The sequence below is a fragment of the Fukomys damarensis genome, unplaced genomic scaffold (assembly GCF_012274545.1).
Source record: "Fukomys damarensis isolate Sample0158 unplaced genomic scaffold, DMR_v1.0_HiC HiC_scaffold_18, whole genome shotgun sequence".
NCBI lineage: Eukaryota > Metazoa > Chordata > Mammalia > Rodentia > Bathyergidae > Fukomys > Fukomys damarensis.
This window is the reverse complement of record NW_022900930.1, coordinates 31,399,983-31,416,740: the sequence shown is the minus strand read 5'-3', so window position 1 is coordinate 31,416,740 and position 16,758 is coordinate 31,399,983. Positions and strand designations below refer to the sequence as shown.

The 16,758-nt window shown below is 36.4% G+C and overlaps 1 protein-coding gene across 1 annotated transcript in view; it reads left to right on the top strand.

The window, feature by feature from the left end:
• Window positions 1-16,667, top strand: part of Galnt7 (polypeptide N-acetylgalactosaminyltransferase 7) — a 60,295-nt gene extending 43,628 nt beyond the window's left edge. The window contains exons 5-12 of the mRNA XM_010629829.2: window positions 166-245; window positions 2,480-2,662; window positions 4,988-5,105; window positions 6,486-6,608; window positions 8,283-8,501; window positions 10,347-10,445; window positions 11,388-11,516; window positions 15,461-16,667. Of these exons, the coding sequence (XP_010628131.1) occupies window positions 166-245; window positions 2,480-2,662; window positions 4,988-5,105; window positions 6,486-6,608; window positions 8,283-8,501; window positions 10,347-10,445; window positions 11,388-11,516; window positions 15,461-15,598 (1,089 nt within the window). The 3' untranslated portion in view covers window positions 15,599-16,667. The remainder of the gene's footprint in view (window positions 1-165; window positions 246-2,479; window positions 2,663-4,987; window positions 5,106-6,485; window positions 6,609-8,282; window positions 8,502-10,346; window positions 10,446-11,387; window positions 11,517-15,460) is intronic.
• The last annotated feature ends 91 nt before the right edge of the window (window positions 16,668-16,758 follow it).

Sequence of the window (16,758 nt, the reverse complement as noted above, 5' to 3'; positions counted from 1 at the left end):
TCACCCTTTTTTTAATTGAAATGAGAATGCTGGCTTGAACATATAATTTGTATGTCAAAACTGACTATAATGCTAATTTTTATTAGCATCTAATTTTGAATTGTGTGTGATATATGATGTACCATATGTGAGGAGTATTCTTTCACCCTGCCTCTTTTTTTTAAGGTTTTGATATACCTTGATGCCCACTGTGAAGTGGCAGTTAACTGGTATGCACCACTTGTAGCTCCCATATCTAAGGACAGGTAACATTACCTTGCTTTTTTTTTTCTTTCCTAGTTGCAAAGTAAACCTTGTCCTAGAAGGACAAATAATATTCTCATTCTTTGATTCCAGTTCCAGTTAGTATATCAAGTATTGTGTTTTAAGTGTTATCCTTGAAACAGTTGTTTCCTTGAGTAGAACTAAACCGATCCTTTCAGCTGATTCAAGTGTAGGCAGTCTGGCATTTGGAAGAAACCAGTGTGTGCCCCTCAACGAGTCATCTTCAGATTCTGTCACTGAGATTTCCTATGACCTCAAAAACTTTCCCAAAGAGTAATAGTACGTGCTCCCCCTGAACTGGAGTAAGAGATATAAAAACTTTTTTAAAAAACTTGCTTTGAAATTATACCTGTTAGAATTTTAAGCCCATTTTAATTAAACTATGGACAGTAAGAAAGGACCAATGCTTTGGGTTCCTATAGAAACTTGTTATTTAGAAACAAACAGCGATTGCATGGAAATGTGGGGAAACACCAGAAGGTAGCATTAAGTGTCCTAGTTCCAAAGCCCTTCCTTGCTTCCGGTCCAGAGTTCTGACTATTTCAGAATCTGGGAGAATGAGGTATATCCTTGTGGCAAAAGACGTAAGACAGAGGAAGAACTTTGGAAGACTTCCTTGTCGGAGGGTTTCATGTGATGGCCTGTCATTAACATTGCTCAGTGCTATCTGGCTTAATCCTCACAGCAGGACCGCTAGACAGAGTTGATTAATGCCATTTTACAGAAGAAGACATAAAGGGTTGAAGAGATAAGTAATTTGCCCCAAGTCAGATAGTTAATAAGCTTGTCAAACTGTGGTTTCTGGGCCAGTTTACATTGCACCATTTATTTAGAAATGTGAAAAGCAAGAGGAGTAAAGAAAGATACCTTAGCACACAGCAGCTACTCTCTCCCTGGGAGTGCTCACAGCCCTCGGGCAGTTAAGGAAGTGTTTGCCCAGAGGTTCCAGTGACAACCCCACATATCCCACAGTGACCTTCCTGAGTGAGCTCAAGGTTTGGAGAAAGAAACATGCTCGTTTAGAATCTAATTCTCCTAAATCAAGGTTCAAAGCCTCATAGATTTTTTTTCCCCCCTCTTTCCCTTGGTTTTTAAACATCTAAAAAGCACTACAACTTGGTTATGAAGAGCTGGCATCTCCATTTTAGGAAATGCATTTTAAAAGCCTTTCTGACAGATGACTATCAAAATAAGCAGGTTACCAGATTATTTGTGAAATGTCATCTCTACATCCAGTTGGGTTTATAGTAGTTGCATTTTTTTAGGAAGCCCCAATTTTTTCTTTTGTACTCCAAATTCTCAGATTGCTTCTATTGTTCTTCTGTACATTTTGAGGGATTTTTTTTGGCTTTTTTTTTTTTAAAGCAACAGTACAATAGAGAACTTTTTTGCAATGAAAGAAGTAGGGAAGGAGATTAAGTAAAAGCCCAGAAGCACATTTTCATAATGACTACTTCAAAGAAATACAAAGCAATAAAGGTTTTAGGAGGACTGCTAAGATGTGGCAAGATCTAGCAGTTTGTGTACTGCACGCACACATGCGTGTTTCAAGGGGGCCAGGGAGTAGAAACAACAAGCAGAAAAATCTTGTAAATAATACAAAATTACTAAGAGAAAATTGTTAGTAGAGCTAGACTAAAAGAGAAAAAATACTATTAGGCTCAATGGCATGACTCTTTGTCTCTGACTTCTGTCTGTAAGCCTAGGGGAATGTCTCCTCTATCCTAGCCTTATGCTAACAGACTCCTTGGCTTTTATGGGACATTCATTTGCTCTGTTTCTCCATTGGATATTCAAGTTCCCAGATGTGAAAAGCAACCAATGCAGTTAGGCATGCTAAACTAGTCAGTTTTGGGATCTTAAATGCTTTTTCATTTTCTGTAAATGTTTCAGAACTACATGTACTGTGCCTCTAATAGATTATATAGATGGGAATGATTATTCCATTGAACCACAGCAAGGTGGGGATGAAGATGGTTTTGCCAGAGGGGCCTGGGATTGGAGTTTACTATGGAAACGTATTCCTCTAAGCCACAAGGAAAAAGCCAAAAGAAAACATAAAACTGAACCTTATCGGTAAAGATTATTACTTTATTTTTTTAATGTTGAATGTTTATCTAAGTATTTTTTTTTCCTTCCCCACAATCTCGTATAAACATGTGGGTCTATACACACGTTTCCATTTGATCTGTGCTACATCATCAACACAATACAGAACCATTTGCACTGTGCCGCTCATAGATGTCATAAATGGCAACACATATGAAATTGTACCCCAAGGGGGTGGTGATGAAGATGGGTATGCCCGAGGCGCATGGGACTGGAGTATGCTCTGGAAACGGGTGCCTCTGACCCCTCGAGAGAAGAGACTGAGAAAGACAAAAACTGAACCGTATCGGTAATCACTAAATCACTTACATACTGTTCTTCTCTCCAGTTGCTGCTAACCTGTTAACCTATTGCTGTGCTAAAATTTTGTTGTTAGAACTGTAGACGCTATCTCAGACTCTGAAAGAGCTTCTTCCCTTACACTTTTTTAGAGCTATGAATTCACCCTTGCTTCTTTATAAATTGCTTCTACCTGAAATGCAAGCTCCTCTGTTGAGAATCACACTCTTTCATTGGGGGAAAACAATATAAAAAGGATTATTAGTTCCAAGTATAAGTGAAAAAAAGAAAACCTTTGCGATCCTGTCCTTGTACTCTAGTTAACAGATTTTATTCTTTTGATGATCATATCATTCTACAAATTTAAAATGCATAATTTATTTATAATCCAAGACTTTTAATTTCCACTTTGATGCTTTTGGTGCGATGTTAATGATAAAAGATACTAGCAAGAGATTTGGGGGATTTTCCCCCTTTTGTTTAATGTGCTATTTTTCAAATACTAATTTTGTACTAAATCTGATGAATAAAAATACACAACGTTAGAAGATGTGACATGGAATTGTTTTTTGCTTCATTCTCAGAAGAGTTCTTGATTAAAAGAAAACTCTATTCCAAAATCAGCTTTTGTCCCTTCTCATGGTTCTTCAAGTAGAATAACTTATTTTACTCTCCTCTTTTGATCTTTTAATTGGAACATTTTACTCTCTTTCAAAAAAGTAACCCCAAATGAAATGTTTGCTCAAATGTCGTAATCTTCTCCACAATGTGTTTGATTTTATTTTTATTTTTATTATTTCATCCTCTGGTTTTGCTTTTGGTTCCCTCCTTCTGTTACACTGCTGATAATGTTCAAACTGTTTCGGGAAGGTCCTTCAGTGTCATTTGGGCATATCGTGATATCAATATACTGATTGGCAAACGTAAGGAAATTCTAGAACTGTAAACCATATTGGACACTTTTCACATTTTAATTTGAAGATTTCTTGTTCAGAGTGGTCTAGGAATCTATCTGCTGCTTACCTGCTTTATACCTAACAAATCTGGGAGAAAAAAATACAGGGCACTGACTGCATTTATATTACCGCTAATTCTATGGGTAGTAAAAACTTCCAGAGTGAGTTAGGAAAATTAAAGGAGGGTTTCTCTATAACTAGTTTCCGTGTTAGGATGCATTTTCAATTTCATAGTAGATAAATGGGAATATATTTAAAGATAAGAAAGACAGGGTTTTTTAAGTGATGGTTATAATAAATGTAATATGAAATATAAGTGTAATAATGCTATTTAGTGAGTTAGGCAGCATGTTTTAAGGAGAAAAGGAATCTGCTGTGCTGTATGCAGTCAGATTTGGATAAGGACAAAGTGGAATAAAAGATGAATTTGTTACATACTATGGAATCAAGGTAGTGTTGGCTTGGTCTACGGTGGTGGCAGTGAAGTTGCAGAAAAATTCAAAATGTATTTTCAAGGTAGAATCAGTGCAATTCATTGATACGTAGAGTATTAAGTATGACGATGAGTGAGATACACTAGCATAGCAGTATTAAGTTCCCTAAAACTTAAGAATCATGATGCATTAATAATTAATTGTTGAGCTAGAGTGGAGAGGCATACAGAGCTGGATGAAAATTACTCCACAATCATTTCCCCCAATTGTGAAAGCGATTTGTCCTTAATCAAAATTTTTTTTCTTGCCTTCAAAAGTACCCAATTTAAAAGCCATTGAAGAAGGGCCACAGATCACCTTTTTGCATTCCATCCCAGCATAGTAAATAGCAGCAATGCCAGATTTGCTTGTGTCATTCTTAAGCTACATTTGCAAACTCTGAATGAACTGGGACTCTTCTGCAGTGATTTACACCCTTATTTGGCCAGCCCCTGAGCTATAAAATTAAAAAATGACACACTATTTCCATGGTATATGGTTTCTTTCATCCCAGAATGACTCATAAATCATTGCAGGAGCAGTTAGCAGACCACGACTCTATGGCTCAGTGTTTAGGAGTGAAAGAGAAAATTTTTATTTTAACTAAAATGAAAGCTTTATTTTTAAATCAACAAAGGAACCAAGGCGCCCTCTATCGGTAATATGACACAGTGCTCTAATTTGAATTAATTTGGTTTCAGAAATTTAGTAAATTCATTAAGGTCTATGAATAAATTGTTTTGTGAAGGATCTATAATTTTCTTAAAGTTTGCCATCAGCTCTGTCTTTTCTATGCATATTTAGGCTGTATTTGAAAAGGCTTGTTCTACTAGTAAAGGCATATGGGGGGGTTGTCTTAAATGTTTATTACAATGTTGTTTTTGTTTTTGTTTTTGTTTTCCCTAGGTCCCCAGCCATGGCTGGTGGATTGTTTGCCATTGAACGAGAGTTCTTCTTTGAACTGGGTCTCTATGATCCAGGTCTCCAAATTTGGGGTGGTGAAAACTTTGAGATTTCCTACAAGGTAACATTTAATTTAAATTAAACAAATGCAATTTTCTAGGTTATTATTGACTTTTGTGACTTTCAGATAAAGGTAGTTTCTTTTGAAAAAAATCTGTATAGTGCATTTTTCCAAATCCTAAGAAGTGATTTACAAGTGTGTACCTTTTGCGAAAGATAAAGAAAAATGAAAGCTCTGAACTTACACCTTTTTTAGGGCTCAGCTCAGTTATGGTCAGGAACCTTCAGAAGCTGAAACATCCTTCTTACATCCTCCCACTCCCAGTCTCTGTGCTATATTATTCTTCTGTAGAGCCTCTAGGTATTGGGGCCACAGTTGATAACTCGCTGACATAGTCACCCTTTATCACTGCAGGACATGATTGAGGACAGAAGCAAATCCCCACAATGCCTGCCTCTGCAGCACCTCCCCTTTGTTGAGGCTGTCCTGGATAGTAACTTCTGTGCTCCAACCTCCACCTCACCCCCTCTCTTATCCCCATTTTCCAAAAGAGTTTGAGTTAAACAGGCATTCATTACTTCTTGTCTTCATTGTCCTGTCAGACACTGTGAGGGTCAGAAGAGGAGGAGCCTAGGCCCGGATCTCAAGGAATTTACAGTTGCTAAGAGATTAGAATTATAAGTAATACAAAAAGAAGACATAAAATGGCATAAACTACACAGTTGGGGAAGTAGATGTTGAGGCAGAACTAGCATGGTATCAATAAGCAACAGATAAAGGCAGGGGAGAGGAACTTCTAAGTAAGAGTGGGAGAAGGTACAAAGGTCTATGTACAAGAGTGCATTCAGGAAGGAGGAGTATGGCAGAATCGGGCATCGTGAACAAGGAAGATATATCTAAGAAGATTCAGTGGACTGGTAGGACCATATGAAAGAGGAGTAAGACTATATGAAAATTCTTTAATGCTGAGTTGATGAGACTTTTACCAATTTGGTAAGCAATGGAGAACCATCAGCGATAGGAAGTAAGGGAATTACACGAACCAAAGTTGCCCTTTAGCTACAATAATCTCTTACTATGAGTAAGGCTAGATTAAGTAGAGACAAGATGAAGATGAAGAAGCCAGGAGGAGGTTTATAATAATCATCCAGGTAGGAATTATATTAGCATTGGAAATGATGAATGTTGTCAGGAATGAAGATTCTACATTACTCTACAAGATTATATTGAGAAAACATTGCTGGTGACTACAGTAGTAATGTATTATTTTATTCTTATTGCCTTATATGAGTTTTTAAAATAATTATTTTATATTGCTTTATGAATTTTGTAGACGTTTATCTAATTGAAATTTAAGATTTACATTCATGATGCAAATTTTACAGATATAATTGTCTTGTATCTGAAACAACTTTCACAACATGTGTTTTTCCTTGATAGATATGGCAGTGTGGTGGGAAATTATTATTTGTTCCTTGTTCTCGTGTTGGACACATATACCGTCTTGAGGGCTGGCAGGGAAATCCTCCACCCCTGTATGTTGGGTCTTCTCCGACTCTAAAGGTGAGTTTGGGTTAAGTGGGGAATTGGATAAGAAATTTGAATTTGTATATCACATGCTATAGCAGTAATTTAACAAATGTTACTGTTCATATCTGTAATATATTGTTATTGATTCTAGTAACCATGGTGAAAATAGGTCTTTTGAACCTATTTCTCCCATCTAATTGAAATTTGTCTTTTACTCAACATTTCACCCATCCCCCTACCCACCTCCTTATCCTCTGGTAAGCACCGTTTCACTCTGTTTCTGAGTTTAACTTTTTTGCCCACCACATTGGAGTGAGATCACACAATATTTATCTTTCTGTGCCTGGCTTCTCACACTTCACATAACGCATAACATACATCATGGCCCTCCATAGTGTTGGAAATTATAGGATTTCTTCATCTGTTCAGGTCCTTTGCCCATTTTTAAATCAGATTATTTTTCCCCTTACTCTGTGGAGTTGAGTTCCTTATATGCTTTGAATGTTAATTAATGCCTTATCAGATGCATAAGTTGCAAATATATTCTCCCATTCTGTACTACATCCCATCATCCTGTTGTTTGTTTCCTAGCTATGCAGGAGCTTTTTGGTTTGTTCTAATCTCACTTGTCTATTTTTTGCTTTTATAGCCTTTGTCGTGGAAACCCCCACCCATGTTTTTGTCTACTTCCCACCATGCTTTCTTAGTACAACAGCAGAGTTGACCAGTTGCTGCATAGGTTGGAAAGTCCACAAAGCAAAAGATATTTATTATCTGACTCTTTAAAGAGAAAATTTGCTGATGCCAGTTCTTTATAGATCAAGAGGCTTGATTGAATAAATGCTGTTTTAATCATATATGTTCCTCTAACCCTTCATACATTCTGTAAAACCTTAGAAGTTAGCTTTTTGTCAGTTACCACAGTGTCAACTTACTGATGTATAGCTGGTTTTCCTTAATGTGAAAAAACTAGGGGAAGTACTCGATTAATCTGAAGTTACAGTAAACTGGGTCTATCGTAGTTATAGAGCAATTGACAGTTACCTGAAAAACTGACTTCTATTAAACAGAGCCATTGTCTTTCCTGATGGTTTCGGAAATGGAAATTTCCCCTGTTTATACCAGTAATATGATTATAATAAAAAGAGATATTTTTCTGGGAAAAGGAATCCCATGTTAGCTGGCCTCTCAGAAACCTTCTCTATCTAGGTTTTAAATTTCTTCCTCTATTAATAGGATAAAACATACTATCTTAGATTATATCAGTGATGGCGAACCTTTTAGAGACTGAGTGCCCAAGCTGCTCACGAAGGCATTGTCTGGCACTGCCACTTCTTCCCCAGCATGTGCATGGATGGCTGTTGTGTGTGGTATTATCGTATGTTCAGCTGCTGAGGAGATGCTCAAGTGAGTTGGCTCATGTGTCAGCCAAGAGCAGCAAAGGCCAGAGGTTCACCACCACTGGAATATATGATCTGCCAGCTCAAGATCAAATTCCGTGTATATCACTTTTCAGTTGAACATACACGACATTTGGAAAGTGACATATTAGAGTCATTAGCTCACTTTCACTTGTTTAATTAAATACCAAGTCGTATAGAAATAGGTGCCTTGTATCATGGTCATATTTTATGTATCTAAGATAGGCTGTTTATGTCATTGAAGTTATTTCTGTTTTTCAACACGGCGTGAATTTTCTGTTTGCAGAATTACGTCAGAGTTGTAGAGGTTTGGTGGGATGAATATAAAGACTATTTCTATGCTAGTCGTCCTGAATCAAAGGCGTTACTCTATGGTGATATATCTGAGCTGAAAAAATTCCGAGAAGATCATAACTGTAAAAGTTTCAAGTGGTTCATGGAAGAAATAGCTTATGATATCACCTCACACTACCCTTTGCCCCCGAAGAATGTTGACTGGGGAGAGGTAAGTATCAGCTGATACTCACATTTCAATGTATTTGTGTTTGGGAGAAGGTAGAGATAAAAGGAAATGTGTAAGGGAAAAGAATTTTTGAGAAATCTTTCAGGTAAAACATTTCCCACCCTTCCCCTAAACGACTTCCACTGCCCTGAACACCCAGCCATTTTCTGTCTCCCACAGTCCTCTTTGAATCTTCTCTCTCTCATACTTCACATTTCAACTCCAAAGCCTGACCCTTTCTTATCTGGTCTAAGCCAAGACTAATTTTCTGGCCTTCCTCCAGCCTATTCTAAACACAACAAGTAGAGCGATCTTTGGGAACTGCAAGTCAAGCCACCCTTCCCGCTCAGGTGAAGATAAGTCCTTCCTAGGGCCTCCCAGGTCCACATTATCTGTCCCGTTGTCTGGCCTCGCTACCCCGTTTTCAGAATCAGAGCGTTTCCTGCCCATTGTCCTTGCCAGTTCCTCCAGACATGCTCCTGCCTGGGCCACCGTTGCCTCTGCCCATAATGCTTCCTTTCAGACATCTGCACCCAGCTCTGATCCTTCCTCCTCCTCTGAAATTGTTCACCTGCCCCCTTCCCTTCACAATGAGATCTGCCCTGCAGCACACTCCTCAACCCTCCAGCCCCTCCGCCCATAACTTCCTCTCTTTTCCTCATGGCACTTGGACCACTTTCTAACACAGTAGATGATTTATTTGTGTTATGTATTTGTACATACTCTGTCTTTCCTAGAAATGTGAGATCACTGGCACCTCAGAGCCAAAACATGCCTGACACACAGTAGGTACTTAGTATTTCATGGGGATGAGTAAATGATGCACAAATGGATGAATGAATGGGTAAATGGAATTCTCTCCCCCTTTCACTCTCTGATTTATGAATCCATCTTCAGTTTAATGCTCCCCCATTCTAACACCTGCACTGCTCAGCATTCCCTGACCCCTCGCTGTTTGCTAGCTGCCTCAGAGTTCCTCCAGGCCTGTGCGAGGCTGTTCCCTCTGCACCCTCCCTCCTGACCACTTATCCCTCCTCCCACAGGCTGTGAGTGTCAGGACTGTGACTTGTTCATCTTTGTATCTTATAAGCTCTTACAAGAGTGTGCGGTTGATATTTGTTGAATGAATGAATGAAACATTTTATCCAAATACTATGGTAACATAAATTGCAATATATATATAATATATATTATTTCCAAAAATAGTTATTTTGATAGAAAATTAACATTTAAAAGATAAAAACCTGCATTACCTTTTCACCTCCATTATCCATCATCAAAGAAAAATCCCACTGCCTGCTTCATCTGGTAGGATCTCTGCCGCCAAACCTCTGAATGCAGCTACCAAAGTACTTTGTAGCTATCAGAGAGAAGCACTTACAGATCTGATTCTGTTCTAGATGTCTAGGGCTAGTAATTGTTACCACTGTGGTTAAGTGACTTTGGTTCTCACTATGAATTATCATGCTTTTGAAATTATACTTAATGGTATCTTTTTATTTTTTCTTCTGTAATATTTTATGGCAAAATTTAGGTCAATACCCTTAGAATGAACTCATTTCATTGTTGACTTCATGACCACGAAGAAATGGGTGGTATGCTCAAAAATGTGAAAAGACTTTATTAATCTGGCATTACACACCCCAGATTTCTCTGTGAACTGTAATATGTGATATAAAGCTTTTTTTTTTTGGTACTGGGGATTGAACTCAGGACCTTGTGCTTGTGAGGCAGGCACAGTGCCACTGAGCTAAATTCCCAGCCTTGATAATGAAACTTTTACTCTGATGCTAAAGCTTGCTAAAAATAAAACTTCCTTGTTTTTTGGTGGTTTGTTCATGTTTGTAGATCAGAGGTTTTGAAACTGCTTACTGCATTGACAGCATGGGAAAAACAAATGGAGGCTTTGTTGAACTTGGACCTTGCCACAGAATGGGAGGGAATCAGGTAAGTCACTTTCTTTTGTGTTCAAGTTGGTTAGTATGGAGATACTGACCACAGGATTTAGTTTGGTTTTTAATATATATATTATCTATATATATATTTAGATGTATAGAGAGATATATCAAAATTATATGTATGTAATATAGAATTAATTATATATGTATGTAGTAATTTTTCTTCAGTATTAGGGATTGAATTCAGGGCCTGTGCACTGAGCTACATTTTAATCTTTTTTTTAATTCTTGCTAAGTTGCCTAGGCTGGGCTTGAACTTGGCCTCCTGCTTCAGCCTTCCAAAGATCTGAAATTATAGGAATGTGCCGCCATGCCTGGCAGTGATTTTATAAAATGTATAAAGTAGAACACTGTATAAAGCACTGATAGTACTAAAAGAGTTACTTAATTGAGCAGGATAATATAATAGCCATATTGGTTTTCATATAAGCCATCAGAATCTGGAATTCATGTCTATAAATAAGAAATTATGATATATTCTTATGGAAGTATGTATTTGTTACCACTATGTAGACCTAACTCTATAACAGTGTTTTTGCAAGTATGCTTCAGTAATGTGTATTTTATTAATACATTTTCTTATTTATGTGGTTTTTTTTCACGTCTAATTTAGATTGTAAAATATATCAGGATTGTTTGCAATTTTTCATTTTCTTACATTATTGATACATAATAAATAGTGTGTTAATGACCCATTCTGTATCTTAGAGGCTAAAGAACATAATCATTTAAGTGTTAATAGGAATCTTCACTAACTTCAAATATTTGTATTTCCTACCTAAGGACTAAATTTCAAACACAGAAAATTTGTAGAACTATAAGTTAGTTATTCAGTTCAGTTATAGGAATTAAGTTGCCTTTTGTATTTGTAAAATGTATACAAGCAGAAAAGTTGGCTCCATTATTTTTTCTTTTTTTTTTTCCTTAATAGCTTTTCCGAATTAATGAAGCAAATCAGCTCATGCAATATGACCAGTGTTTGACAAAAGGGCCTGATGGATCAAAAGTTATGATTACACACTGTAATCTAAACGAATTTAAGGAATGGCAGTACTTTAAGGTACTCTATGTTTCAACTCCTGAAATAATATATGTTGTTTCATTTTCAGTAACACCTAGCACGTGGAATTTAGGTGAATAAATCTTAAACCTGCGTGTAAACTGATTTGCATTTTCCTCTCATTTAGTCATTTGTACAGGTTTTCTTGGCACTGGGTGAATTTGAGGCATCACTTCTGTTCTCTGGTAAAATACTGTCATGTAATGAGGTCACAGTGAGGTCTGTAAAGAACCACTGTTAATTTCAGAAACTCAGGGAAATCATTGTTCTATGAAGCAATCACCACCATTGTTCTATGGTCAAAATCTGATTTTTAGAATCTCTGTGGCATATTTATACTATTAAAAACATGTGGTTAATATTTCATGTTGTCCAGTAGGTGGAGATAGAGACAAGCAAATAGAACTTGGAAACCTAGACCTTCACTACTTCCTTATCATTGTTTGCTAAAGTGTAAAGATAGCCAGTTGCTGTAAAGGTCAAGTTTATTCATGTGGCAGTGTGCTGGGGAAGTTTCTCTGTTTCATCTCTGTGTATTTAAAGCTCTGTGTCAAGTTGAGAACTCAAGCATATTAATGGATTTATGTATAGTTTTCAAAGTCTCGATTTTGGCTAAAATATATGAATTTATTATGAAATAGAATGTTGGGACAGTTTTTCTAAACTGAAAGAAGCTGGTAACCCTCAAGGTTACTTACGCAACATTTTTATAATACCCACCCATCAGGTAAAACACTCCTTTGCTACGTCATGGCCGTATTATGGCCCAGTTTAATATTCCCAGTTGCATCTTTCCTGGATAATCACCAAGAAGTGGAAAATATATGTCAATTGCTGATTTCTTCATATAACAATTTAGGAAAAAATAAACCCTAAAGAAATAATAAATCCTAAAGAATAGCACTTATTTTCACAAACAAAAATGAATAATAGCAGGGCTGGGGATTTGGCTCATTGGTTCTGCCGCCTGTCTCACAAGCACAAGGGTCTGAGCTCAATCCCTGGTACAAAAAAAAAGCTGAAAAATGTATAATAGCAGTAAATGGTTGAGATCAGTGAGAAAAATAGAAATAGAAAGCCAGGAGACTAGAAATTGTCACCAAAAATTAGTGGATAGTGGTACAACGAGACCCTAGTTCAACGCCCAAAGTAGTAGCAGTAATGGATGAAAAATGGATTGTACATGTTTAAAAGCACACAGCACTGCATTTATATTTGTACATCAGATGTTACTAATTATTCAGTAGTGTCCAGTTATATAATGGTAGAGAAGAAAACAATAAATAAAATGTCATTAAAAAGCAAAAGAGAGATTAACAGAAGTAGTTATTTCATAAATGTGTGTCATATAGTGAGTTTCATTGTACCAGGTCTGAATTATAAAAAGGCTTTCTGTGAAAAATAAATAAGAAAACCAGATAAGCAAATATATAGCATGTAAATGTGTAGAAAATTCTGAAAAATCACATTTGATTTGGTATCCCTAAGATGTGCTCTGTATGAAAGAATGTTGAATTTTATTTTGTAAGTTTGGGGCAGTGACTGACAGTATTTGAGGATGGTTGTGATAAGAAACTTTTAGGAAAATAGTTCTGAAAACACTTTGAAGTGTATACTGATGAAGTAAAAACATTAGCTTGAGTAGTAGTTCTCAAACTTTCTGGTCTCTGGATTCCATTAATATTGCTCAGAAATTTGTTTTGCTTTTGAGACAAGGTTGCACTACATAGTTCATGCTGGTCTTGAAATCACTATGTAGCCCAGGCTGGCCTCAAATTTGAAGTGATCCTCCTGCCTCAGCCTCCTGAATACTGAGATTATAGGCATGCACCACCATACCTGGCTACATTTTTCAAAATTACTAAAATTCTCCCCAGAAAGATTTTGTTTATATAGGTTATTACTAACATTATTTCTGGAATTAGAAATTAAATTTGAGAAATTTATAAAATTTTTGTTTTATCATGTAAAAATAACAATAACTTCATCTCATGTTGATGTAGATAACATTTTAATGAAAAATAACTATTTTCCTACTAAAAGTAGAAAAACAGCATTGTTCTATAATTTTAGAAATCCCTTTAATGTCCGGTTTATAGAAGGCAGCTGGATTTATACTGATTCTACATTGAATCTGATATACTTTGTTGCTTTGGTTGGTATATAATGAAAAATCTAGCCCCAAACAAACTTCCATTTAGAAGAGAAAGTAATTTAATAGCTTTTTCAGAAAATTGTAACTATTCTTTGAAATTACACTGCAACTTAGTAAGTGGTACTTTCTTAAAAGTTATTTGTAATGTAGAATCTGAAATCATATCAGTGAACATTTTGTCCTGTTTAAATAGTAAACATATTGGTCTCTCTTATACTCTGATTGAAGCTTTTAATTCATATTAAGTTTTTACACCATACCTTTCTCATTCAGAAAATACCATTCACTAAATTATGTAGATCTTTCAAATGTTGGCATGTTTCATTATGCAAAAATAAAAATGATCTGGCTGGGGATTTAGCTCAATGGTGCCACCACCTGCCTCACAAGTGCAAGGTCCTGAGTTCAATCCCCAGTACCCAAAAAAAAAAAAAAAAAAAAAAAAAAAAAAAAAAAAAAAAAAAAAAAAAAAAAAAAGGAAATAGCACAAATGTAACCACAACTCATTTTATCAGAAAAGTCTTTAAATGTGAAACTACCATCACAGTGATAGAAATGCATTTTCCAAAACTCTGGTTTTTGCTTAAAAACTCAAATTTTATCAGTGGCAAAAACAGTCAGGTTTTTGTTTTCTTTTCGTTTTGTTTATTTAAAGTACCAGGCTCACCTCATTTTTAAGAAAATGTGTACTCATTATCAAGTTTGAATAATCATATTTGTTGATTTTTTTTGAAGTAAAAATGACATTTCGTGAAAAAAGAAGCTGGTTCATCCCTCAAGGCAATTGTAGGAGTGCTTTTTCTCAAGATAACATTGTACTTTGTTGTGTGGAAGTACTTGATACATCCTTCCCATTTCACCTCAGAATATTCTTTAAAAACACATGCTTAGGTCAAATTTTAACAAAATTAATCATCTTTAGCTGCTTCATCAAGGACATCCGTAAGTGGTACTGGAGATTGAACTGAGGGCCTTTGAACTGAGCTAGATGCCCAGCCCTTTTTTATTTTTTGAGACAGGTTCTCACTAAATTGTTAAATTGCTTGGGCTTGGCTTGAATTTGCCATTCTCCCACCTAAGCCTCTCAGTGCAGAGATTGTAGGCATGCACCACCACACCTGGCCAATATTTGCTTTTCAGACTGAGTTACGTGGCAGTGAAGAGTATGACTACTAGCACAGTATGGGGTCACTGCTAGAGTCATAGTAAATTTCGTCAGTTTTACCTACCATCGCTTTCGCTCCATCAGTATAATTGTCAATCCAGTAAAAAAGGTAAATGAATTACTTGTATTTGGAAAATTGTATTGCCCTTATAGATCCAATCTTGGATAGTCTGAGGACCATGATTTGAGGAATCCTGAGCTATATTGAAGAAATACCATGAGAACTAGGTTATCTTACGTGAAGATGGGAAGGAAGGAATATAAACCAGAGACACTATAAATATCAGCTCTCAATACCTGGTACAACATGAATGAATAAGGAAAAGTGCATTATTTCCTGAGGACTGGACAGCTGGCATTGTCATTAGACACCATAGGAACCAGAGAAGTATGTTTGGAGGGGAAGAAGATGAACTTAGGTTTGTATTCATTCAATTTGATGTAGCAGCAGTATATTAGGACTTAACAGTAAAAGAACTCGGAAAACTGTCAATCTGAGGTATGAGTTAATACAGTCTTATTCAGTTCGCTTGAATTATCTTTTGAAGGCCATGCAATGGCTTCTAATGTCAGTGATGTCAAAAGAATCAAAATTATAACCTGTTTCCTTACTGTGTTTTCTAGAACCTGCACAGATTTACTCACATTCCTTCAGGAAAGTGCTTAGATCGCTCAGAGGTCCTACATCAAGTGTTCATCTCCAATTGCGACTCCAGTAAAATGACTCAAAAGTGGGAAATGAATAACATCCACAGTGTTTAGAAAGAAACCAATAATCTGCTTACTGACAAATTTATACAGGACTGAAAACCGCCTGAAACCTGCTGCAACAATTATTATTAACTCTGTACAGCTCCCAACCTGGAACCTCCTGATCAGTTTGAAGGACATTGATAAACTGTGATTTTACAATAACATTATCATATGCAGTTACTGTTTACAAAACTGCTTTTACCTTAAACTTTGTAGATGTTTACATCTTTTTTTGTTTTGTTTCAAGATGATGTTGGTAATTTGTGCCTTTAACTATGTTTTGTTAGAACAGAGTTAAAAGCACACCGTCTTCTTTGGGATTACACTCAGGGGTCTGAAAGGCAGTTTGATTTTTTTTTTTTTTTTAACACACTTGAAAAAAGGTTGGAGCAACCAGAGTTTAATATATATCTTGGTGATTATCAACCTGTTGTGTCTTTATTTAATTTTACATCTTTTTGAAGCACTGCCACAGGTTATTAGCCAAGGTGGCCTTCCTTCACAGTCATGCTGCTTTTTTGAAAGGTGAATTTCAACAACACATTTAGTGCCTCTTTCATTTCTTGGTATATTTTTTCAAGAGCTTTTGATGAAATTTATAGGCTGATAATGATGAAATGAATTGTCACCTATGTGGGAAGTACTACCACTCAGAAAGGAATTTATGTGCAGCCATTTGGTATGAAGTTGAGTATTGTATAACTTGAGCAAGAAATGACAGTATGGGACATCTCAAGGCTATTCCATAGGGTTTGAAGATCATGTGGCATTAACTTCCTTACCTACTGGTGTTCTCAATACCATCTGTCATACAACTCCTTTTAGGACAGCAAGAGTCTTCCAGCTAGAGAAAAAAATTGTCCATATACTTTTGAAATTTACTTTTCCCTCATACGTGTCCCTCAAAAAACAAACAAACAAAAACAACCGTATAAATAATTCTTTGTATTAAAACTTCAAAGGGAGGCTAACAAAAGCAACACACACCACTATAAACACATCAAAGATTTGTCCTAGTCAGGCATGGTGGCGCAGACCTATAATCCCAGCACTCGGAAGGCTGAGGGAGGAGGATTGCTGTGAGTTCAAGACCAGCCTGGGCTACATAGTGAGTTCCAGGTAAGTCTCAAGTACCTAGTGAGACCCTGTCTCTAAAAAACAAAAAAAAA